This window comes from Rhyacophila brunnea, unplaced genomic scaffold (genome assembly GCF_057557595.1).
Source record: "Rhyacophila brunnea isolate RB1 unplaced genomic scaffold, BYU_Rbru_1.0 scaffold_20, whole genome shotgun sequence".
In the NCBI taxonomy this organism is placed as follows: domain Eukaryota; kingdom Metazoa; phylum Arthropoda; class Insecta; order Trichoptera; family Rhyacophilidae; genus Rhyacophila; species Rhyacophila brunnea.
In genome coordinates, this window is record NW_028232860.1 from 22,076,949 (window position 1) to 22,104,932 (window position 27,984).

At 34.1% G+C, this 27,984-nt stretch overlaps 2 protein-coding genes across 2 annotated transcripts in view; both read left to right on the forward strand.

Moving 5' to 3' along the window:
- LOC147071408 (uncharacterized) overlaps positions 1-27,984 on the forward strand; it is a 444,271-nt gene that overhangs the window by 104,330 nt on the left and 311,957 nt on the right. The gene's annotated exons all lie outside the window — the stretch shown is intronic.
- On the forward strand, positions 3,505-27,982 carry Rsph4a (Radial spoke head protein 4a). The gene is made up of 13 exons (XM_085948582.1): positions 3,505-3,554; positions 3,598-3,790; positions 4,551-4,652; positions 5,553-5,636; positions 6,577-6,657; positions 7,487-7,613; positions 9,644-9,762; positions 10,789-10,908; positions 13,909-14,104; positions 15,077-15,225; positions 18,183-18,412; positions 20,530-20,674; positions 27,869-27,982. Exons 1-13 carry the CDS (start codon positions 3,505-3,507, stop codon positions 27,980-27,982), a joined length of 1,710 nt encoding a protein of 569 aa, XP_085804708.1.

The following is a 27,984-nucleotide window of genomic DNA, read 5'->3' on the forward strand; positions in this document are numbered from 1 at the left end:
AAGTGAAAAAAATATTATTGGAAAAACTCATAAAAATAAACCCCCCTCTTCAACGATAGGTATTTATTTATCTCTTGAAGTTTTTCGCTCAGTCGGTGGAGAGGTTATTTAAGAAAAGAATTTATTTCTTTTAATAAAATGAGGTTCATACAATCTTTAATTTTATTGGATATTTTTTTGGTTTATACAGTGGTTAATTTTATAAAGTTTAGTTCCGTTTATATTTAAGTCGGTAACGACGCCAGACACGTAGGTATTTTGCGAACCCGAATTTAATTTGGAACGAATGCGCGTGAAAAAATTCCACCCGTAGGTAAACGTGGCTGGAATTTATTTTAATTCAAAACCCGAATCGACACGTAGAGGTACGTGGTGGTAGTACTTCCAGTAAAGCGAGGCGAGTTATTCTTCTTTGATGCGACTGAGATTCCAACTGGACCGGGTAAGTATCTTAAGAGAGTGCTGGCGGGAGACTGATGATTTATTACCCGGATGCTGCGATAATTAGAGGAATCTTCCCTACCTTGAGATAGTGAGAAGATGACCCATGTTTCTAATTTGCTCGCAAATTCGTCCTACGAAATATCTCTTGTTTAATTAATTTGAATTTACTGATGCGTCGGAAGGACCAAGTATCAAGAGATATTATGTTATGTTCAAGTGGATGGATGTATTGACGTTATAAAATGACGTCTATGTAATTCGATTGATTTTAAATGAATTTATAAAGAGCATTTGAGTAGCTATCTCTGGCATAGACCCGCGGTTTATGGCTTATGACGAGAGTAAACACATGATTTGATTAACGTTTGAAGTATATGCATTTAAAACTACTTATTAGGTACCTATTAACATGATAATAGGCCCTGTAATTGACATCCACCGACCCGCACATAAATATTTATGACTTTACGATGGAACAACGTGTCTGCCGTTTCTACCTTAATGACTACCTACTATAATAACACTTAATTTAGTTTAAAATTACGTCCTTTATAGTAATATGAAATAATATTTTACTATTTTTACAAAATAGCAAAACATTACCTCTTCATAGAGGAAATCCTTGACTTGGGATGTACTGGCGGGACTGTATTGATCAACGGTATGATCTCCGCATCGTTCCAATTTTGACCGCTGTTTCTGAACCGCACAGCTATATAAAGGGCAGGATTTTATTTCATTCGGCGTGATAGCCGCGAAGCTCCCGGCCGATTTTTCAAGATTTTACTAAACATGCGAATTTCATTATGATTTATATTACAGACGATAGATCTAATTACTACAAGCACAATAATCGAATAAAATCTCTAAAAAGTTAAGTATTAACGACGTTACACGGGTTTCTACCCGTTTCATCTGTGCGCCTGATCCTCGGGTGAGTAACACGCAGCGTGCACCCATACATACAAAGTCATCAGCGGCACACACATATACCAACTTGTTTTGCCCGCGGCTGGCGTTGCTACGAAGTTATCAAACATTATCGCGTTGGTTTAGACATTTTAATATTATTAACTATTACAAAATTACTGGCTTTAACTATATTCCAGTATTGTGCTAAACATTTTATATCGATTATTCATATTTACATACAATTATATTACTATTATAAAATTATAATAATCCTTTCGCTACTGCGTTCATCGTCTTTATGTTTTCAATCATTCTTCTTCTTACATACCAGTACATAGACATATTTATATTTTATTTAAACTTATACCTAACATTTTATTCTTAATACTAGTACAGGGTTTATACAAAACAAGGCAATTAACATACTTCTTACAATCACACCGAATTACCTTGTTTGTAGTATGTACGGCTCCGTCCAGCATGTTTACATACCGGACGGAGGACTTAACCTGTGAAAAAAAATTAAATATTTACATATTATGGTTATACAAGGGAGTCGATTAGGCGTTTTTATTAAGCCGTATAGTTAGAGATCAGGTTTATATGTCGGCTTATTACTAACTAATTTTCTATGGGTAGACGCCCACCTACCTACAGGTGGTAACATTAACTTAACTTTGTTGATAAAACCTTTTATAGAGATGGGAGTTTAAATGTATGAATTTGGAAAAGGTCCCCTGATAGTTAGCTACAAGTAACTTCGCATTACCGGCTCATTTAAAAAGAACTTCACAATACTAACTGCAGACATTTATTTGCCAATTTGCAGGACGTATGCAAAGAAAATCCGTCACGATGAGTACCTAGATAAGCAGCCAATAATACTATACTATTTACGGCATTATTATTTAGCTGAAAAGTAATTTGTGTAAAACCATTTATAACTGCACTCGATTAAGTAATCACAATGAACATAAAAAATGGCCGCCATTGTGTATTTAAAAATCTAGTCTACTAAGCAATATTAATATTTGTGCAGTTTACCAACTTAAACATGTTTCATTCGGTTGCAAAATAATTTCAAATGTCATAACAGAAATAACGTTTGACTCTTTCTATTTATTGTCCAAAGATTTTTTAAATTAAAAATTTACCAAAATGCGGCCACATAATATCTAAAATAATTTAATAAAAGAAAATGACCTCTCATTTGTTTTGAATAGCCTGATGTATATACTATCTGTTAATTCATCATAATTGTTCAAAATGTCATTTTTATTAGAAGCTGATGTTATTAAACAACATGAAAAAAAATTATTCCAGATATCAGAGGAGATAATTAAAGCAAAAAAATATTTAAAACAGCATAGCACCACATCAGGATGTTCAATGTATTTATAATTCTTGCAGTATTATCTTCTATCATGTTTATTCTAACATATTGGAGCCAATCCTCTTATAAAGTCTAATTCGCTGCTAATTTAAGGAGGGCAATATCCCCCATCTGCAGGTCTATTATGTTACTACATATCACCCAAAAACACTGTTTTATTATATTTCTGAGATCTGAGATAACCCCAATATGCTATGGATGTATTCTGTGTGCAAAACAGTTATCTAAACGCGTATCTTTGGGTTGGTACCCGTGTTTCACCCTTCGTTCCATTGGATTACATTCCATTATTTCCATTTATTGCAACGAATGTTTTGGCCTGACTTATCCTCCTTATAACACTAAAAATATTAATACCTGATTATAAAGAAATTCATTTTTTTTAATGGTAATAATGGATTATTTGAGAACCAGCTCATCTACAGAATACTGAAAAATGAACGTTAAAATGGTGTATTTAACTTTGAAGTAAATTTACTTAAACATGGTCACCGGTGCAATTGTATTAGTTTCATCCACAGTATCTCAGTATCAGTATTATCATTGGTATTGCAATATCATTTGCTCACATTGGCCGAGCGGCTTAAGCATCACCCTATAACGTCGTGGATCACAGGTTTGAATCCTGGGTCTGGAAAATACACAATATATTGTTTTTCAATTTGTGTTTGAGTCAGAGTATGGACCTAATGATCTTATTAGGATCGGACATGGTATAAAAAAATAAATACCATTTATATTTTTCTTCTTTCAAGATGGCTACTACTTATATTAAGTCTTATAGACTCATCAACAAGCTGCTTTCGTAAAAAAAATGATATTAGTGTAATGATCGATAACCTTTTCAGATACGATCACTTAGCAGAGTTAATACAAAAGATGTTATTATGCCGACCCGAGGATATTGTTGAAACGTTTGAAATATTCTCCAAACAAGTAAAAGATGAAAGATTTATTGCCAACTTTGATACACTGCGAGATGAATACACTCCTTCAGAATGTGTAGAAAATATACAACAAATGATAAAATTTTATATTGAGGTAAAAAGTTTTTCGGTATTTAATTAAACCTTGTGTATTTATTCATTGAATAAAAAAAATTAATTAACAATTATTAGCAACTGCATTTGCATTAAAACTAAAATTTGGTTGAAAATCACAAAAGATTGTAGCCAATATTAGTGAAATTTGATAACACCTTAGACGCACAGTTATCAGTTAATTTCATCATGATTAGGTATGGTACGGGTGTCTAAATTGGTAAAGCACATTGGCCGGAATCTGATTTATGGGGTTTCAAATCCCGTCCTGCACCAATATTATTTGTAATAGATATGTTTCTGTGGTGTTCCGAGATAGGAATATTCTTTTATTCCAGTTTTCACTATTCATTCATATATTAGTGACGACAAAAAAATAAACATTGTGCGTCTGCCAACTAGATATGCAAAAAAGATTCAATAAAGGTAAAAAAAAGGCGATGGAATTACTAACCACTTGGAAGTACAACACAAGCGAACAATTCATTCTATATTTAATTGAATATATATTCCCTTTGAATGTACTGACATTTGTTGTTTGCTGAGTAAGTGTAAGCTAAAGTTTGATTGGCTAATATTATGAACTAGGTGTATCTATGTTCGAATATGTAGGTAGCGGTATAGCGCGGTGTCAGGGGAAAAGACGAGGCGGCTGTGTGTTATTTCTCGTGCAAATTCATGACTTTACTCCATCTGTTTTATATTTTTAATCTATGTTTAAAATAAACACATTAAATCAATGTTATCTTTTTTACACCTAGGAAGACAAAAAATCAATCGGTGCTGAGGATGAAGAGAATGCTATTGAATATGACATGGGTGAAGTTCCGAATCTTATGGAAGCAAATTTTTTTTTCCGTCAGGTTGGTTACAATAAAATTATTGGTAAAAGTAAAACGTGTTTATAAAATATGTTGCGTACCAATGAAGCACGGCACTTATCAAAGAGTGGCAACTCGAAGAAGTAACGAAAAGTATATTTAAAAATACATAATAATCGGCTTTATGACTAATGAATGTATCACGGTTGTATACAAATATACTGAAAAGCATGCATTCAATGCCTCAATAGAATAGGTCAGTAAAGGGGGGGGGGGGGGGGGGGGTTTGGGAAAATATTGAAAGAAATGGAAAACATTACAAAAACACCCAAGTCTGGAATCCAAATACACATTGAAAAAACAATTGGTAAATTTTACCCAAATAATTTTATGCCCAACTCATGAAGTTGCTGAATATGTGTAAATTTAACTTTAAATGGCATATTGTGATGAAGCACAGAAATGGTGAATGGAAATGTGAAACAGACTATCCCAAAATGATTGTTACAAATAATATTCAGCAGCGGTATTGTTATATCGCACCCTCGCAACTAAACCACCACAAGTCCAAATTTACGTGTTTTGAGTTAATTACTACGTTTTATTGTCTATCGTTCATAGTATATGTACCGAAAATTTCAAATCTCTAAGTCAATAAATTCAAGTCAAAACTTCATTCAATATCTAAACATATTTCAAAAACACAGTACAAAAATGAGAAAGGTAAAAACGTCAAAGCTGATTTTCTCTGTTTGACGTTTTTTGGATTGTGGCAGTTTAGTTGCGAGGTGCGATATATTAGTTTCCTAATCCTCTGATTGAGAGATAATGAATTATTTAAATATATATCTAGCATATTTACAATATATAATGTACCAGCAGTAAAAATATGTTTAAGATATTATTAATAACGAAACTGATAACAGAAGGGTTCTTTTGCAGGCAGGCTATGGGTTACAAGAAGAAGAAGCATTTAACATAAATGTGGCTTTGAGCAAACTTGTCAAAAATCATCCTGTTGCTAAAGTAAGGTAATATGGTAGAATGCATATTTATTTTACAACAGATAATATTAAGTATGATACCGCCTAAACCATGGCATCCTCAGAGGATCCAAGGCCATGAGGCCTGAATCATCATTGGGCTGATTCATGCAAACATGAACAGATCGACTGCGAGGCAAATTTCTAGCCCGTAAGCAAATAGTAATTATTAATATCATTTTTTAATATTATTACCTACATTAGCCTTCATCCAATTTTGACCAATAGGTATTAAATTCGTACACTTACCTACATAAATATTGAAAGCAAAGTTCCCAGCCATACAATGTACCTAGCACCTAGAATATCTGATTTGAGATTACTTTGAAAAAATATGTATTTGTACCTAGTTCAAATATTTCAAAATATGTACCTACCTAGCAAAGAAATGCAGTCCCTTTCAAAGCAGGTACCTAAAAAAGGTCTGACTGACTATTTCTGTTGTGAGCAAAATTCTCAGAAATAAGCCAGGTACATAATATGCAGAGTGTTTTTGTCATTTTTGAGTGACAGATTTTGTTTTATTTTATTCTTGCCTAGAGTTGACCTGCTCTCCAAAAAGGGATTATTCAGCCCCATTCGGTTTTCGGACTCTCGAGCGTGACGTCGGCTGTGGCGCCGGCGTCACCGCCATTTTAAATTAATTTTTTTTTTTTAAATATTTTTGTTAAATATTTTGTACGCTGTATTTATATTCCGAACAATAAACGCCCTGTTTTCGCCTGTACTTCCGCGTTGTCAATCAACAAAAACATGTCCCCGAAAGAAGAAGCAGACGACTTGACATGACATTACATCATCAGGGGAGTCCAGCGCTAATACCTACCCCCCCCCCCCCTTTCGGAGGTGACAAGTATTAATGTTTCGTTAAAAATGGTACATATTGTAAAATAATTTTGTTGTTAATTATTCAAAGATTTTTTGGCAAGATATTTGGCATAAAAAACAATTACTACGTTGCCGAGACCGATCTTAAGCCAGAAGAAAAAGAAAACAGATTGAAGGTGGGTAATAAAAATAATATGGTATTAAAAGTAGGTATTATTATAAGAGGCATTGTTTGAAATTGAGGATTGCCCGTTTACCCGTGCATGTATGCCGGCAGTACGTATTGTCGTGACCATAATGATAAAATACAAATGTAAAAACGTATTACTGTGCATGTTGTAAGACTGCATGCATGGATCTAAGAAGTTTAGCGGTTTCTGAATTTCCACGCGATAGTTGCAACTTGCAAGACATATGCGCATGTAAAATAAAAATATAGTGGCGAACATGATAGAAAAAAAATGAACTACACCGCGCAGAGCATTTTGACGTTTACTGATTTTTCACAACCTGCCCAATAGCACCATGCACTGACAACAACGCATCTCGCTTACACTTCTAGAATGAGATTGCTGATATAGTCAGTACTCTTGCGTGTAAACAGTTATTCTCGTGATAGTTTAATTTGCTCACTACTGGTGCCAGTAAATCCAGTGTAGGCATTATTAAGCCATATTTTGGTACATCACAACTTCACATTATATTAGCCTGTCTCCCTCTCAGGGCGTGACATATATGGACAACCCCTAACTAAACTATCACATGCCTAACTTTCCTGCATAGGTACTACAATTCGCATTTAACTAGAATTCACAACAAAACTATTTTGGCAGACATAGAACAAAAAAATTGCCTGTTGGCCTAATCATCATTCTACAAAAACTACAAAAGTGTCGTTTAGCATTTGCATGATGCTGGATTGTAAGATTTTAATTAATTAACAACAGCTTGCCAATTTGTATTGGTTGTACTATACATTGCAAAATTAACATTTTTTTTCTGTAGGAATTTCAAAAGAATGAAAGCACTAGTTTGGATGGTGAGATTTCAACAAAAAATATTATCGAAGAGTCGGATTCAATCGGGAATCAGCCCACAGATTTAAAAGAAAGCGAAAATGATAAATATGCAGGTGACTAATTCATAACTTCATAATTAAAGTACTATTATAAAACATATTTTTTTAAGCTTTCCAAGATAAGTTAATGTCAAAAGTAAGATTGGTTAATTGGCATCAGTTGACAATAAAGTGTACCATCAAACCAGCGTGGATAAGGTATCGTTTTAAAAATCTCAATGGCTGTAGACATTGATAATTTATCAATAAAAATGACTTATGTATAATTGGGTCAGGATATGAGATGTATGTGTGTCTGCAATATAGTATCTTATATCTCCTAAAAATGCATAGTGCAGTGGTTTTCATCCTATTCACAAAAGCGCCACTCTTGACCCTCTGCCAAATCGCCATAGCATACACAAGCATTGACATATTAATAGTTAGGTTTGCCACTCCCTATAAATAAAGTGCGACTTGCACCGTTTGACCGAGATATGGCAGGATTGTGTGGGAGGCGCGAGAACAAAGCAATCATTGAAGATGAACTGCCAAACAATAATCACTTTGCCGGCCTAGAACAGAAAAAATCATATTTTTGAGATAATTAGTTCCAAAGATGTTAGCCTTACTAAACCAAGCCTAATAGGACCTAATAGATTGAGCAAGTGGCCAGCATCCATTTCTCGTAAAAACAAATATCTGTTAACTCATTCACTGCGGACCAGTTAATTAATATTTAATTACCACATTTAAATAACTTTCTAATTATATCTAATGCCGACAAGGCAGCCGTGTCGTCAGCGTTGTATGAGATAGTACAAACCTCCACTCTGTGGAGGCCCATATGATCCTATTAGGATCAGACATGGTCAAAAAAAAAAGAAACATCAAGTCATAAAATTATCGTCATATAATTGGGTAGGTAGATGTAGAGATAATTTGGTAAAATAAACAAAAAATTAACTAGAAACCACACTGATAGAACTGACATCTGACAATTATGTAGATGAAACAAATTAAAATTCATAACGTTCAAGCCATGGCTAAGTTGCGGTTAGTATTAATTTATTAGTATTAAGTTAAGTATTAATTTTACTACAGTCTACTCCAGCATTTGCATAAATACAATAGAAGTCAGACTGCATTTTTGTGAATAACCCCAATTAAATTGAATTTATAGCGGCATGATTTCGAAAAGAGACCCATAGATGGCGCGGCCCATTGACTGAACATCGTAAGCGCTATGTAGGCAGATTAGGATTTAACTCTATATATAGCGGCGTGACTTCGGAAAGAGACCCATAGATGGCGCTGCCCATTGACTGGACATCGCAAGCACTGTGTAGAGGGATTAGGATTTAACTCTATGTTGACTCTGTAATTGATATCTCTCACAGTCAGTTTAGTCTGATTAGCTCTGACCCTTTTGATCATACAGGTCCTCTATTTCCTCTAAGCACCTTACACCATCGAGATTCGTTTCTAGTGATAAGTTTGGTATCTAGTTGTCAAATGTGATACCTACCGGAACTGAACTGATCCTTTGCAAGTTCATCTGGTTATTTGGTTGAGCGAGTCATCTTATCTTGTTAATCCGTTTCCGTGTACCGTTTGAAGTATTCTCTGTTATTATTGATTAAATCTCTGTAAACTCTGAATAAATACTTTTTAAAATTAGAAATAGTTTTTCTACTTTATAACTATAACATACTATAAACTGGCGACCAACGTGGGCCCAAAGTGTTTCTAAGTTATAAATAAATAAAAATCATCCTATAAATTTAGATATGACAGATTCATCATTGGATAGGAGATTTAATAGGTAATGGTAAATGTGGTACGGTTAAGTCTAAGCTGCATTGTTTTGAGATATTACAGTCTGGTTACATGAATCCTAGATAGTTGCATGTCTGCCGATCGTTGTGATGAGTGTGGGATGTTGGAAGTTTTGGATGTTTGTTATTGTGCTTGTTATAGGTAAAACCACTAACATTATTAAATCTTTCAATAAAACATCATTTCTTCCGTGTCTTTATTTTTCAATACATTTTATTACAGATTTTGCAACACGTTTCCTATTAGTTTTGTTTATAATTTTGCAGAAGATGCAAAGTCAATCCATTCAGATGAGTTTCCAGATTTTCCACCAGTCCCTAAATCTGCATGGACAGCTCCGGCAATAGTTCCACCAGAAAAACCAGGTGAAGGCTGCAATAAAAACGTAAGATGAAGAATAAACGCTTTATTTCTATATGTATTTTGACAAATATACATAAACATCAAACACAACAATCGAAGATTTATTTCTCGTACCTTCTGGGCACGCGTCATTAGTAGTCTAGTGCACACTGAAGAATAGATAGGTACGTATTAACCCAATGTTTACGGGCTCTTTTCATAAATTTTTTAATTAACGTGTTAATTTGCATTTGAAAAGCAATTAGCAAAAACACAATTTTGTGCGGCCTGTAAGCATTGGGTTAATATGTATCTATTACTTATTTACTCCTCTCCTATTACAGATTCTCTTTAAATACTTAAAATACATTCAATTACATTGTTAAATTGGGTAGACGACTTTAAATTGGATTCTAATTACTAACCTAACTATGTCTTCCTATTTATCTCATTACTGAGCTTGATGATGCAACGCAATTTAGAAAGCGCTTCAGAGAGTATTGTAAAAACCACTGGTGAACTTCGTCGCAATTAGATGTATAGCTTAGTGGTTTGGGTTAATCCTGTGGGTGTTTTTTTCAATTTTTTTTCTAGTGGTAATATAGGAAGTCTTTTGAAATTATGTATATTTCAATAAAAGAATGCTACATTCATAAATCTTGTGAATTATTTGTTGAATAAAAAAAATAGTTTATTATACTATGGTTTGGTTGGGCAGGGTTGTAAAAAAACTTGGAATTTTAAAAACTAATCAACACCATCTGCAATTTGTATTCTTAGTTCAATGAAAACATGTAAGTATGAGTGACAAAGTTTATTGTGCACTATTTATGTCGGATCTCCACAGACTACCTCCACCCTTCGCCACTGCTCGATTACCTACTAAAATGTTATAAATTATGTAGGTGTCAAACCTATGTGAATTTAGGCTAAATATAATAAATCAATCAATATTATTAATGCACAATTACATTAATTATAATATTATGTACTTACCTACTACCTATATATTTATACAGGCAGAGTTTGTGACTTATAGTGAGGGTTTCTTCAACATCTTTGGTTACAGGTATACTGGGTTTGCAATAGACCGGGAGACGAGTGGGTCTGCCTACCTGATGTTACGCCCGAGCATATCAACATTTCGAGAAAGATCACAAAATATTTAACAGGGGATTTGAGCACACCGGTGAGCTTAAACTATGAAACTATTATTCGTATAAACACACAACTTGCCTTGGAAAAGTATCAGAAACACACCTTTTAGCACACTACACTCGTCTACACTGCAACACGTCGAGTAAAGTCAATGTAATTTTGTTGGTATTCATAAAAGACATGTAACCTAATGCAGTGCTCGAAATGGAACGGAACGCACCGGAGCGCCGTTCCGGCTAGTGACATTTGTAAAATTATCGCTCCGTCTCGTAGAAAAAATATGTTGACCGTCTGAGCTAGATAGGCCATAGAATAGAAAATCTGACACACTTATCTTTATAAAATACACATACGATTTGATTACTATGTAAATATCTTCAGAAAATTTGTCGAGCGCTCCAGTTCGTAAACTTTTCCATTTTGAGCGCTGACCTAATGTATCTCCACACCCTGTTCAAATGTAATATTTTATTTTGAAAAAAAATAGCTGCTGTCGCAAGCAATAAATTTTACTCGACTCGGACCGCATGTCCTTGGTGTTGTGGTTACGCATGCGCAGACGCTACTAGTCGGTCACTTCTAATCTAACCGTCAAGTTTGCCAGTCGCCATGTCTCCGATTTGGATTTTAGTTGACGCTTCGAGAGGTTGCGCGCGTCACTGCTGTATAGCTATGTGCGCAGGTGAGAGTTGCTACATTCGTACGAGTCTTGATTTATGACTGTGCCGCAGACGAGACGATTTTATATGTGCGAAGCACCCAAGATTATGAAAAGCCTAAAATTGTATTTTCTGGAACGTGTTCTTTTTGGAGATAAGGTCGAATAACCTTTTATATTAAGGGGGGACATGCTCGTCGAAGGTCAAAATTGAGTTTTTATTGTATATTCAAACCATGATCCTGGACACTCCTTAAACGTTGTAGATGATCTATTTATATACTTTTGAAGCCTTATTATCCTTTATAGTTATTTTAAACATTTGATGACTGCATGAAGTATTTTTGTTACATAAAATAGTATTCTTTTAAACCTCTCGCTCTAATGTTTTAGAATATAGTCATATTTCGGTACATAACTGTGCAGTGGTGTTAAGATTTTTTACATTTATTAATTTTTAAACGCATTTATAAAACCATTAGCATAATTTATTACGAGATAATTTTTGTAAGATATTCACGATAAAAAATTATATTGATAATCTCTGTGATCCCAAATTTGACAAGAATTAGGCATTTTATTATTCAAAAAATCGGCAAGATTAACACATTTCAAGATGATTCTAAAGATATTTATTATAAGCTATGTCGTTGATCATTCAAGTGTGATAAACATCTTATGAATAATGATTGCTTTATAATAATTATTGACCTAAGAATAAGGTAGTGTTTTTTTGAAATTCGCCATTTCTTTTGTCATTCCCCAGTGGTTAAGCTACAACATACGGCCGTAGCCATAAATTGACAAACTATAATTAAAGTAGGGAGTAAAATTATGTTAACGCGCGTGTTTGAACATGTACCGTTTAAAAAAAAATAAAAAAAAATTCGGTTAGGTACATGTTCAAACACGCGCGTTAACATAATTTTACTCCCTACTTTAATTATAGTTTGTCATTTTATGGCTACGGCCGTATGTTGTAGCTTAACCACTAGGGAACGACAAAAGAAATGGCGTATTTCAAAAAAACACTACCTTATTCTTAGGTCAATAATTATTATAAAGCAATCATTATTCATAAAATTTTTATCACACTTGAATGGTCAAAGACATAGCTTATAATAAATATCTTTAGAATCATCTTCAAATGTGTTAATCTTGCCGATTTTTTGAATAATAAAATGCCTAATTCTTGTCAAATTTGGGATCACAGAGATTATCAAAATAATTTTTTATCGTGAATATTTTACAAAAATTATCTCGTAATAAATTATACTAATGGTTTTATAAATGCGTTTAAAAATTAATAAATGTAAAAAATCTTAACACCACTGCACAGTTCTGTACCGAAATATGACTATATTCTAAAACATTAGAGCGAGAGGTTTAAAAGAATACTATTTTATGTAACAAAAATACTTCATGCAGTCATCAAATGTTTAAAATAACTATAAAGGATAATAAGGCTTCAAAATAATATAAATAGATTATCTACAACGTTTAAGGAGTGTCCAGGATCATGGTTTGAAAATACAATAAAAACTCAATTTTGACCTTCGACGAGCATGTCCCCCCTTAAACAAGTTTTGGTGGTTTGCGGCTATACTAGTATACTTACAACTACGCCCGTATTCAAGTGTCAGAGTACTTAGAACCTTTGCAGACATTTTGTTTTCTGTAAATATGAAATCGAACACTGGCGGTTAGGTTAGGTTAGGTTGCATTATTTATTTTTTTAATTCATTTATAAAATTGATCGGTATGCCTACCTACCTTTTAGGTACTGCCGATAAACTTGTTTCACAATAATTAATATTGACAACACGTGCAATGTATGTAGAAGTGCTTCTTGAAAATGGACGATGAACATGCCCTCTTACATTACTCTTCACCACATGCATAGTGAACATTGGGCATTGGGGAGTAATTCAGAAACTACCTGCCATGACTTTGGTTGGTGTACACAAAACTAGTGAGTGATTTCTATCTGTACATAATCTATTATGGTGAAATCTTGACGAGAAGATACCTTTTGCTCAAACCCACATATTGGGACACTCCCAGAGAATGTTATCGGCATTTTGGAATTCACCACATAAGCATGTCGGAAATATTAGGCCAAGCCGAGAGAGCTTGGAAATAAAGTGACTGTGTTGTCGATAGATATGGCACTGGTAAAGAAGCAATTGCCAAATAGAGAAAGGATTTCCGTGACATGCATGACCATTGAGTTATGTTAGGTGCTTTTCCGGCGTGTATGTCCTTCGAATGCCTATAATGATATCATGAAACTTAAGACATTAGGAATATACCCATCCCTTCTTGAATGCTATAGATTTGTAATATGTAAACATATTACCCACCCGTTTTCAGATGAACACATACCCACCATTTGAGGGGACGGAGCGTGAATTTCTCCGGGCTCAGATTGCTCGTTTAGCAGCCGCCACGTCCATTTCCCCGCTGGCCTACTACATTCGAGGAGTTGAACAAGATGATGATGCTGATGCTAACGATGATGATGATGCTGATGAACGGGATGACAATGACATTGAAGAGATTGATGATGGTAAATAGCATTTACATAAGTATGCCAATGCATAGGGCCCTAACGTTTATATTGTATAAGTTAGTTTCAAAGAACACCTTAAATATGGGCCAATTTCCACATATTATCCAAAGCATAGACTGAATAAAAGCTCGATAAACATGTGCTTTAAAGGAGGGGGAATAAAAAATGTCTAAGCAGATGACAACTATTTAATGTTGCAACAAGTCGCAAGCCAGGTGTTCGTTGCAGGGTGAGATTTGGTGTTTACTTTATGTAATCCATGATCAGTTTTGATTATAAATAATCAAATAGGGTAAATAATTAATATAGCCCCATGGTAGAGTTTTTAGTAGATCACCCATCTCTGAGCTATGTGTGCGGACTCGAATCTCACGTCTGGCAAAAAATACATGTTTTATTTATGTTCAACCCAAAGATAGGACCGGATGGGTTGATCGAATAGCTAACAACCGTTCCTCATAAAAGAGGTCTGTTAACATAACCTGTACTCTTAAGGCTCATGTTATTTGCTTAGGAGTGGAAATCGTGATTTACTATTATGCTAGGTTGTTGTGAGGGATTAGGCATCCTTATATAAATTGTCGAGCCGATAGTGTATGTATACCAATATTAATGATAACTTGAATATTTATTATGATTTTTATTTCTGGAAAGCATTCCACTGCCGATATAGGTAACCGAAATGAAGACATGGCAATATGCACGTCAAATGATTTACAATTAAAGTCAAGACAGAAGATTTCGAAAGCCGGAAATTATCACTTACATATAATTTGAGTCACAAATCAGAATATTTATTGAGTGCGAGGATAACTGCTTGCTTGTAGAGTCAACTTAATAAAAGAATAATAATATACTTTGTTTCCTTTTCTGTCATTATTGCAACTTTGGTGCCAGGTCTTCTAGCGACCTTTTGTATCACAATATCCAGTCTCATTATTATTATATAAGAGAATAAATAATTTGCAGGCGTGACCGACATAAAAGAGAACAAGAATTATGAGGGGCAACCCATTGAAAATTTAACCCATAAATCTTTAGCCTTTTGGGTTCACCATTCCCAACATATTTTGAATCAAGGACGGGCCAACTGGTGGAACCCTGATGGAACGGAAGAGGTTAGACAATTTACTTTCATGGTAATTCTGTGTGCGAAAGGAAATTTTAGATTAGTCTAAAATCAATACTTCTTAAGAGAGCCAAAACAAGATTATGATTTGGATAATTTTGTATGGGAACTTCTATATTTTGTGTGTAGTTTTAGAGTTGTTGATTCGACTTGCGCTTTTTCTCATGTACACTGTCACTGTTGTGATAACGTCGCTATAGGATTTGTTTCCCGAATAGACCAAATGTCAATTTTACAGGAGACGAAAAACAAATTTCATTGTAGTATATTTTAATATCAGTAGATGTATCAATCATTCTTTCTATACTGTATGATTGCAACATTATCTAAGAATAGATTCCAAGAATAATATACTGGTATAAATCATTAAATGCACAGACAATGCGTTTTATTTACAAGTACTCACTGTGGATATTCGGGAAATTTTTAGCGCTCTCTCAGAATAATGGATATTCGGGACAAAACATGGACGTTCGGGATTTAAGACCGTAGCGTATTGCTGCACGGCCCACAGATTAACTGAGTGGTCAAAAAGTACGCGCCTCAAATGTTATATTTATTTACACGATAATTGTTAATAAATATCTCTACTATTTAAATACTTAATGATCGTAATCACCCAAGTTCGTATGTAATAATAACATGCGGCAATCGCTTTTTCGGTTTTTTTTCGGATTAAGTAATAAAATAGTTTTTAAGTAATTAACTATTTTTTTATTGAACGAATAATTCACAAGATTTAAGAATGTACCATTCTAATAATTGAACATACTTACATCATTTTTTAAAATCACTTCTGAGAAAATATATTATCAGGTATCTACTACTTCAATTACTAACCGACATCACGGTCATTTCTCCAATATTTTATGATGGTACTTACTCGTACTTGCTAACAATTTTATACTAATACTTTTTCCAAAAAAAAAAAAATCTATTTATATATCTGTATATTATTATATCTATATATTTCTATAATTGACAATTAAACTTATTACAAACCACCAAATAAATATTATATATTTACTATTGTAAGGAATAACAACACAAAATAATAGCATGTATAAATTAATTACCATTGGCTGCTAATATTAGGTAGGTACCAATATCCTAAGTATATAATATCCACCAAATAAATAGTTACTAACATACATATTAAATTAAATTAACTATCAGCGCATTCAAAAATAAATAATAGCATCGCCTTTATTTTCATAGAAATACCTAGATTAAAAGTAAAATAAAGACAAACAATGTTTGATTAATAATAATTATTTTTTACGTCATAGTAGTTGCCGGGTCATACTGTAGAATTCATATAACCGTTGGGATTTTGTGTCATTTATCAAAACAAAATGCAGTTATTTAGGTTAAAATACTCACTTCCACAACTCTACTGTAAGTTCAGGGCGAACTGGTAATGTATCAGCTATGAATGATCTCTTCAAATTTGATGAATTCACTATTGAAACAATAGTAACGTTAAAAACAATATCAATAAGACGAAATTTGAAAGAAGTCTCCGGACGGCTGAAAAATATGAAAGTGGGCGTGATTGTTTTAGAGCTAGACAGCGTGAATGTGGGAGCGAGATGCACGGCGTGAGCGCGGTTTGATTGGCTAAAGTCATATTCGGGAAATAAACACTCAGCCAGAGATATATTTCGACCGAAATTAACTTGGATATTCAGGTAAGAATAGTTGGACATTCGGGAGAACACCACGGAGTAATTGTAACTTAACATGGCGTATTCGGGTTTTTTTAAAAAATATCTCTGTTCCTAGATAAAAATATATTGTTTTTATAAATGATTTCGGTAGAGTTCGATAAAAGAAATTGAACTGCATTAAAATGTCGATTTCGACAAAAATGGATATTCGGGAAACAAATCCTATAGCGACGATAATGTACTGATAAGGCTTGTAAACTAATGCATTATTTTGATTAGGATAATTTGTCAGCTATCTGAACCTTTTTTTTTTGCCAGTTGCCTGCTTACAGTGCGCTTGTTCATGTGACTGATATAGATATTTTAAATGTATGCCATTTTTGTTATCTGGAGGATAGGGGAGATATTTAACCATACTCCCTCCATCCTCTGTAATTATAGCGCTTGTACACGTGCATGGATTTACTGACAGCAATAGTGAGTATTTTAAACTATCGTGACAATAACTGTTTACATGTAAAAGTGCTGACTGTCTCTCCGATTCATTCGTTAAGAGTGAGCGAGACACAATGTTATTATTTTATGGTACTATTTCGTACTATTTGACAGGTAGTGAAAATCAGTCAACCTAAAAATTCGTTCATAGTTCGTTTTTTTGCCGGTAGGTTCACCACTATCGTTCTACTGCGCAGGCGCAGATTGAAAAAATCCTATTGTCGAATGAAAATTCAGATGCTTCCAAACTTTTTTGATTCATGCTAGCAATCTTGCCAACTGCAGGATAATACATGTTTACCCATACATTTTCTTGTTATGGCAGCTATAATCCATGCACGTGTAAACGTATTAGCTTAAAATGTATAACCGTATAAAAGCGTATTGGTAATGTTCCTAAGAATGTGAAAGCTGTGCATAAATAAAAATATAGTGACCACACGGTAACTTGTTTTTATTTTTAAATAAATCAACCTTTCCTCCGACAGTTAAAATGTATATAAATGCATTCTGGTGAATTTGGCATATTTAAATTTTTTTAATTGTCTTATCTCTCTTTTCCTTAGCAGATAGCTTAATCTAAGCGGGCCAAGATATTATTATATTTCTCTTTATCTAACATCTATTATTAATACTTTGGACGCGGAAGACGCACACGGCGCGTAATGACCAGGCGGCCGATCGATGTAATTAACGTGCATTTTAAAGGGGGCAATTAAAATCTCATAATCTTTTCAGCAGCGAAAGCGTTAATTAATATAAGTTGTTATTTTGTTAACAGCATGGTGAAGATGACGAAGATGGTGAAGCATACGCGGAGGATGCATCCGTTGCGTCGGTGAAGTCCGAATGGGGGCCGAGTATTTTGACGTCACTGGGTGAGGACAAGACCATCGGCGGAGCTCCACCCTGGACTGCCACAGCATGCTGCAAGTCTGTCCCGACCGCCACTCTCGCTTTCTTGTATAGCAGGCGGTGGCCCGGTGCCGTGGCGTATGCCACTAAAGATGGGTAATAAAATAATTATTATATGCTTTCCAGCTTGGTTGTTGAACTCTTAATAGATTTATTGTGAGTGAGGGTTGCCATAATGTTTAGTCAATTTGCTCACTGGATACAATATGCCTGGCTTGAAAAGTGTTGTATTCTATTCTATGTATCTTCCCATTTCATTTCATACTCAATTATCAACACCCACTGAAATTCTGACAATCTTTTAAAGTTGTTTTTCCATCTGGCTAGATACTGCAATGCTATATTAAAAACATGTACCTACAGTAGAACCTCGATATAATGGACTTTGTATATGAAGCGCCTAGTTTCAAAAGCCCCTAAAACGACTTTAGGTAGTTCTGAGAAAAATGGTTTTAGGTAGTTTTGAGAAAAATGAGAAAAAATCATTTTTATTAAATTTGTGAACTTTATGTATTTATTTTGTAATTCGTTACATTCTAAAGAGTATTTTGGCTTTCCATTTTAGGGGTATTTGAAAAGCACACCCAACCATTTTAGCGGGTTTTGAAATATACCCTAATTTTTGATCATACGTATTGACGATTTTTGGCTTTTTTTCAAACTCAATCTTTGGCCATCATATAGGTAACAAAAATATCCATCTAAATACATATCTAACTCAAAAATTTTCAAAAACCGTTTTAGGGGCTTTTGAAACTAGGCGCTTCATATAATGAACAAAATATCCGGTCAAGTGTGAAATTGTTAAAAACATGCTGTTAATGTTTTACATGTTTAAATCCAAGTGTCACCGCTTGTAAACAATGTTTTGCGCATGGTAATCACGTCATAAATCTCGCATTCGAATTTGAGTCATAATTCCATCCTGCTCATAGATTAAACGTGGCACTGACGATAGCAACGCTGGCCGCGAATTCATATATTCATAATTCACTCAAGCAGTTTAATTTGCTTACTCAAAGTGAATAGATGCATTTATTACACCATTCAATAAGTTTACAATGGGTATAAGTAGTTGAAAAGTAACCTTGGATATTACATCATGACTGAAAGTGAAATAGCAGATGAAGTTATGATCTTGGAAAATGAGGATGGAAGTGAAGATAGCGAGGAAGAAAAAACAACACGCCTAAAAATTGTCAGTGATATAATCGCATCTTGATGATCTAATAACATTTATAGACTATTTGTCAGATAACGAAATTCAACTATATTACACACATTTTCGTAATTTTAGAAAGTTGATTATAAAAAAACGACAGACCTCAAAAGTGCAAACAAAACTTGATTGTTTTTTTCAAAGCAGGATTAGCGAAAGCAAGCGCTTCGACATCGAACATTAACATCACTCCACAACAGGTGTGTCTGGATATATCATCCGAAGACGAATAAAAAGGATTTTTTTGGGATAACAAAATATGGGATCAGTAATTATGTGTGTGAAAAGATAACAGGGTTCAATCTTTAAATCATTAAATCAACCTTCTTTTCAGATGAAAACTACCGATTTTAGATTTATCTTTCTTTTCAATTCGCACACAGAATTAACAGCTAACTTTTTCATTGATCACACTGATTTGATTCAGTGTTTCGTTAAGATTGTGTTCACATCACTGCCGATGGTCATGTATTGCAGCCACTGCATGATGGTTAAACCTTTCGCAGCCCCCTTCATATTGGACCACGCATTGCGAAAGTTGACGCATGTAGAAACATAGACACCGTCTTGAAGTACGGCCGACATTTGCTAGCCATGGGCCACACAGCACATATGATGACTGCGTACATTCACCTTGATTGGTCCAATGTGAAGAGGAAGCATATTTAAAAAAAAAAAAAAATTTAATAGGCTCTACAATCCGACGTGGATCTTGGCCCCCTCACAAGAAGTTTCGTAACAGATTTTTATTTTACGAGAAATGGATGTTAGCCACTTGCTCAACATATTATTAGGTCCATGCTCTGAGTCAAAAACACACTCGATTTTGCCAGACTTGTGACATTATAATATATATTGTCCCAAATTGGTTATGCTGCTAAATAATAGTACTGAAGTCGTCGTCGAAAGTAGAAATGTCGTCAATACAGTGATTCTGTTTTCATCAAATAATCACATCAATAATGTTACAAAATTTTTATATTATTTGTTACAGTACATATGACAATATGTACATCGGGTGGGGTGTGAAATGTAATCCTGAAGGTTTTTCACCAGCACCCCTTCCTCCAATGTGCGAAGAGTATCCTTTGGGACCCGAAATAATGGAGATGACAGATCCCACTTCTCAAGACGAGGAGGTAATTCAAGAAAATATCGTCGTTTCCATTGCAAAATTGAATATCTGCAAAATCTCAAGTTTTCAGGGGAGCATAAAAACAGTTTACAAAATGTATGGCACTTGAATCAATTCAAAAAAGGTTTTCATAATTTAATCAATAATGCAATTTTTGTAAATTGTGTTATTTTGCATGTGTGTAAAGGTGATTTTTGCGGTTTTAATTATACAAAAATGTCAAAAACGCATATTTTGCAGATATTCAATTTTGCAATGGAAACGACGATATTATTTATTAATTGATAAGGTTACAAAACTCTTGTTTTATGTGATTTATTAACGGCCCACATGCTCAGCGTAGGTCAAAATTGCGGTTTTATGCTATTTTCAGAGCGTAACCCTGGACATTCCTTAAACGTTGTAGATAATCTATTTATATAATTTTGAAGCCTTATTATCCTTTATATTTATTTTAAACAGTTAATGACTGCATAAAGTATTTTTATTACATAAAATAGTATTCTTTTAAACCTCTCGCTCTAATGTTTTAGAATATAGTCATATTTCAGTACATCCATGTGGTGTTAAGATTTTTTACATTTATTAATTTTTAAACGCATTTGTAAAACCATTAGTATAATTTATGTCGACATTATTATAGTGAAATATTTACGATAAAAAATTATATTGATAATCTCTGTGATCCCAAATTAGACAAGAATTAGGCATTTTATTATTCAAAAAATGGGCAAGATTTACACATTTTAAGATAATTCTAAAGATACTGATTATAAGCTATGTCTTTGACCATTCAAATGTGATAAACATTCTACGAATAGTGTTTGCTTTATAATAATTATTGACCTAAGCATAAGGTAGTATTTTTTTGAAATACGCCATTTTTATTGACATTCCCCAGTGGTTAAGCTACAACATACGGACGTAACATATAAATTGACAAACGGTAAATGAAGTAGGGAGTAAGATCATATTAACGCGCGTGTTTGAAGATGTACCTAACTGAAAAAAAAAAAAATTTTTTAAAATACCACTGCACATGGATGTACTGAAATATGACTATATTCTAAAACAGGGGTTCCCAACCTTTTTGTACTCTAGAGCACATTCTAAAATATCGGTAGGGTGGTGGGCACCACCTATTTTTAATCGACAAACTCCTTCCATAACTTCTCATTTTCCCATAATTTATTTTCTTATATTCATAATTTATTAATAAACAATAAACAAAAATGTTTCAAAATAATAAAACTATTATTCAAATTGCATACACACAGAGAAATGTATTTACAAAACGTAAACAAAGTAAACAAAAAACACAAATACAAAGAAAACATTTTATAAAAAAATAGAATATCAATATGTCAATGTGATCTTTGGCATTGCATATCATTGGCCAGTGCCTCATAATTAGGAGAGTATGACGATAATCCTGTTAGCAAACAATCATAAAGATGCTCACCGGTGAGTCGAGATCTATATCTTGATTTTATTAATTTCATGTTTGAAAACAATGATTCGCATAAATATATCGAACCGAAAAATGCTTCAATTTTATATGCCGCTTTTTTCAAAAATGGGAACTTTTCTCTGTCCACTGTATTCCAAAAGTCCTCTGATATTAAAGGTTTAAGCAAAATATCATTCTTAAGCTCCAAAATTTCTAACCCTAGTTCTTCTGTCTTACCTTGAACAAAATCTGCAATAGGTACATGCGGCCATTTCCATTACATTTATTTGGCAAGTAAAAGGATTGATACAGAAGGAAACAATTGGCTCGATATCTGTAAACTGCAAAAATCTCTCTTCAAATTGTTTTTTTAACACTTGAAGATGCTTAATAAATAATGACCCGTTTAATTCATTGTTACCTAGCATTTTATTCATATGTGGGAAATGCACGAGAGAATTGATCTGCAGATGTGATATCAACAATGACATTAATATGGACGACGCATCTGGAAAGAAAAATGACACTCACTTTTTTGTCGGGTCTGCCGAATGGCATAATCTGTTCTAACGCCATTACAATAAAGGTGATATTACTATAAATTCCTGATGCTTTGTGTCGGGTCTGCCCAATGGTTCGGTTCGAACGGGTTCGCTCAAATGATGATTGTCACTAGAATCACTGTTCTAACGCCATTACAATAAAGGTGATATTGCTATAAATTCCCGATGCGTGATGTCGCATAATGGAAAGTGCGTGACGTCTACCTATACATGTGCGAATGTCGCTATGCGAGAATTTATTTGCTATCTACTGTATTGAGTGAGTTGTCCATTAATAATGTCATTGGATATCAACAAATCCAATTTAGCTTTAAATGACTTTACAGAGCTTATCATTTCAGCAATGTTTTTGTCTTTCCCCTGCAACTCCAAATTTAAAGAATTCAATTTTTCCATGATGTCTGTGAGAAATCCCAAATCAATCAGCCAGCGAGAGTCAGCTAGTTCATCATAATTTTCCATTTTATCGTTTATAAATCGATGGCTTAATTCGCAAATTTGCTAACTCCACTTTTTGCTGAAAATGACTTAATGATACCATTTTGTTGTATTATGCTTTGCGCATGTCCTGTATAAGTTTGACAACTCCAAGTTATTTAAATATATCGAAAAAACGTTACAAGAAAATTTGTCAACTCCATCGGGCTCCAAAACCTATACTGCAAAATGTATAACTCCGCCATGTTGTATGCAGATCTATCAGAAGCGTGTCATTAGTAAGCAACTCTACAAGTAAATCATCTGAAAGGTGGTTTATTTCTGTCGATAATGCAAACAAAACATTCTCAACTTGTAATTATGAGTACAAACCATGTTTTACATAAATATGTACACATTTTTTTATAGATATGTGTTAGATAATATCCTTGCTAAGTTAACTAAAAAAATTACTCTTTTTCTATTGCGTTCAAATAAAATTCAAAAGGACCTCAAAAACTGCACTTTTTAATTTGTATACGATTGATTGGTGTGTAACAAAAAAATTAAAAGCGTTGTCAACCGGTTCTTTCCATAGATACTTAGATATAGAGAACATTATAACTATTCTAGCCTAAGAAAGATATGTGTGAAAAATACGCAGCTTTTTAAGTCAGCCATGTGTTGGATATTAAGCATCAGCTACACTCGGCGAAGAAAGAAGACAAAAGAGATGGAAAAAATAAAGAAAAAGAAGCTGAACAATATGTCTTTACAATGGACCTTCGGTCCGTTCTCTTGGCTTCTAAATCTAATGTCTCAAGTTAATATTACAAAACTAAATTATGCGCACACAATTTTTGTTTCTTCAATTTAAAATGCAAAGAAGGATACTGGTATTTATAGAATGAGGCTGAAGGTGGCCTCAACGCAGAGGAGTTCACCAGTATCATATCAAGTTTTATTGTAGACATTATTTTATGCCAAATAGAGGTTGGATGCACCTACCAAAACCGGAATTCTGTGCTGGCTAATGCTCTGTTAAATATTGCAATGGTGCATGGAATCACCATAGAGCAGAAATACCTAGAGGTAGTCCATACCCAAATGGAAGCCGATTCAATGCACGCCATTGAAAGACAACTAAAAAAGAAAGATATATCTGTTCCTGCAGAATATTACAACATCTGTAAAGCAGCAAAAAAACATCCAGCATATCAAGTAAAATATTTGAATCACACATTTTCAAAACTTTCGATGAAGTACAGTATCACACAACCATAACACAGGAAAGAAAGGCTATCCAAAGGTACATAGTGCGTTAGAATTTTTATATTTCGAGGCCTGGAAAATTTTACCCCAAAGGAGGAATACCAACATACTATCAAAACATATTGATACTTTGGCCTGTTTACACATGACACAATTGAAAATTAAAAATAGAAAATTCAATGACCTGCAAGACTTAAAAATGACGATTTATGGGGACAACCACGAATTATATGATAATCTTCCACATGAATAACTTGTGAAATTATCCCTTGTAATAAATACCTAATGTTTAATTTAATTATTTTTAATATTGTGTTAATTTTAAGTTATATTGTTGAATTTGTTATAGATTACCTATTCAAAATACCTCATGAATAACTTTAAAAAAAATTTGGATTTTAATGTGTTACTTACCTATAGGTTATGTTAAGTAATTATTTGTAATTAATTAAGTACATATTATTCAAAATACTCATTATGTTGTCTAGAATTACAATAAAATTTAAGAAGAAAAGTTGATAACTCAATTGAACATAATTATTTTTAAAAAATTTTAACCTGCAATTTTGGTAACTCCTAAATTCGTCCATATAAAATAAACGAATGGTTATATTTTTAATTTTATGAGACAGTAATATCCGTTTTGATAAAATAAACAATGTCATTTTAAATTTTCTTAATAGGTTAAAAAGTAACAAAATAACATGTTTTTACTCTCTCCTGAAAAGTTTTCAAAGGTGGAGTTAGCAAATTTGCGAATTAAGCCATCGAAATGTTTTTATTTCTTCAATTAAACTCACAAATCTTGTAAGAACCTTTCCTTTACTGAGCCAACGTACTTCAGTATGCAGAATAAGATCATGTTTTTTATCTTCAGTATCTTCTAACAGGGCCTTGAAAAGTCGGTGTTGCAAAGGAGCTGCTCGAATACAATTGATTATTTTTGTAACTATTTTCATAACGTGTTCAAATGGCAATATTTTACAACACAGAGCTTCCTGGTGGATAATACAGTGGTAGGACATAAAGTTTGAAAATGATTCATCCTTCTTGCAGAGGGCAATAAATCCTTTGTTTTTACCTACCATTACTGGTGCCCCATCGGTGGTTATCGCAGACAGCTTGTCCAAAGGCATATTTATTGACTTGGCGTATGTTCTGAATGTATTATAAATATCCCCACCCCCTGTCTGTCCTTTCATAGGAAATATTTGCAACATATCCTCTTTTACTGTGAAGTTACTAAATACCATTCTTACCATAACTGCTAACTGTGCGGTGTCTGATATATCTGTTGACTCGTCAAATTGTAGCGAGAACCAGTCACATATTTCCAAGGCAGTCTTTAACTGAGTTTGTATGTCTGTTGAAATTGCATGTGTTCTTCTTGTAACGGTGTTATTTGACAACTGTAAGTCTTGTATTGCTGAGACAATCTCACGTTTGTTAGAAAATCCATCAAACAAACAATCGGCACCAGTCAAAAATAGTTTTTTAAACAACTCACCATCAATGTAAGGTTTCTTCAATTTTGCGAGCATGTGAGAAATTTTGAAAGAAGCAATGGTGGCCTTTTTAGAATTTTCTACATGTCTTGTGAAAACAGTCTGTTGTGCAGTTAGACTTGATTTTAGTTGACATATTTTTTCCTTTCTTACTTCAGATTTTTACGCTATCCATGGACTGAAACCGTATGCGGTTTCGAACCGTGTGCTATACTAGGTTTATCTTTTCGGTTCATGGAAATATATTTTCACAAAGTATATTATAAGCATCTGATCGTATTCGTTTATACCATACACTTACACTTACAAATTTAGTGAAAATATATTTTCATGAACAAAAATCATAAGTTTAGTATGGCATACGGATCTAAGTCGCATACGGTTTCAGTCCATGGATGGCGTCTTAAGTGGATAATTCACATCAAAAGTGGCATGAATTGTCTGAAAGTGTCATTCAACATTATTTCACACAACAAACAGACGCATTTATTTTTCACATTAAAGAAACAATATGATTCCTCCCAGTCAGTCTTAAAATTATAGGTTCGTTATCTTTTACTCGGTCCACTCATTTTAGAACTATATAGAAGGAATATCAAAACTCCTAATTCGTGTTTCGTCAGACGAAGATGTCTCCTAGCTAACTGTCGCGACCCGAACGGGGCAGCAATCGCAATCACAATGACAACAACGCGGTTCCAGGCGGGGAATGCTATTTGCACATCACTCCTTGTACACGCCGAAAACCCAGGGCTCGAAATAGAACGGAACGCACCGAAGCGCCGTTCCGCCTCGTGAAATTTGTAAAATTATCACTCCGTCTCGTGGAAAAAATATGTTGACCGTCTGAGCTAGATAGGCCATAGAATACCAAATCTGACACACTTGTTTTTATAAATTACACATACGATTTGATGATTATGTAAATATCTTCAGAAAATTGGTCGAGCGCTCCGGTTCGTAAACTTTTCCATTTCGAGCGCTGCGAAAACCCGAACTGAGCCGATGATCGCCGAAGCAATCGGGACGTTACGAGCACGTCACTACTGTCACGTGCTTCGGCGTTCATCGGCTCAGTTCGTGGCGTTCGTTCACTTCGGGTTTTCTGCGTGTGTCAGGCTAGCGTGAAAATTCTGTCTCTGTCGAATAGTGGCGGGCACATACGAATCGTTGGCTCCATGGCGCCCGCGGGCACGGGGTTGGGAATCCCTGTTCTAAAACATTAGATCGAGAGGTTTAAAAGAATACTGTTTTATGTAATAAAAATACTTTATGCAGTCATCAAATGTTTAAAATAAATATAAAGGATAATAAGGCTTCAAAATTATATAAATAGATTATCTACAACGTTTAAGGAATGTCCAGGATCATTATTTGAAAATAGCATAAAACCTCCATTTTGACCAACGCGGCGCACGTCTCCCCTTAAGCTTAAAATGATTATCCTGATTATCGTGTGCAAATGTAACGTAATTTGGCTATAAACATATCACATAAGCGTGACATTCGATATTTTCGAGAGAAAATAATATGATGTAGTAAGTATGTAATTCGTAGACAGTAGAAGAAATCGCAATCTATGCAATTACAAGGTTAAGTTGTTGTTAAGCTGTACTATAGTGAAATTACATTACATGGGTTATATTACTTGTGAAAAGTGTGTATGTCAATATAAGCTGACACGTTACCACTCGGCCATCATTTGAAAGTTGATATTAGATTTTACGAACCACATGACATGAATGAAAATGGGAATTAAATATATCTACTAGGTATGTGTGAATCCAGAGAAATCAAAATCTATGTGTAGACCTGTCTTGTATGCCTTCTCTGAACGACTCTCTGTCATCCACCCAGCTGACGAACTGAACTGTCTCTGATAATCTGATTGTGTATTTCTATGCTGTCTTCTGTACCCTGCCACCATACGAGTGAATAAAGCCTTGAAAAAGGGTGATTTATTAATCATTGAGATTTGTCATTATTGACAGAATTACAGAAAAGCCCATATGCCGCCAGAACCACCTCAAGAAGAGGAACTTCAAGGAGAAGGAGACATCTCTGATGGGGGTGAAGAAGATGAAGAGAATTCTTCTGAAGATTAGAT

Excerpts from the sequence above, each read along its gene's own strand:
- Rsph4a (XM_085948582.1), top strand. The coding sequence starts at position 3,505 with ATGGCTACTACTTATATTAAGTCTTATAGACTCATCAACAAGCTGCTT. Across the intron at positions 14,105-15,076 it reads CATTGAAGAGATTGATGATG|GCGTGACCGACATAAAAGAG; the intron begins GTAAATAGCATT and ends AATAATTTGCAG. Across the intron at positions 20,675-27,868 it reads CCACTTCTCAAGACGAGGAG|AATTACAGAAAAGCCCATAT; the intron begins GTAATTCAAGAA and ends CATTATTGACAG.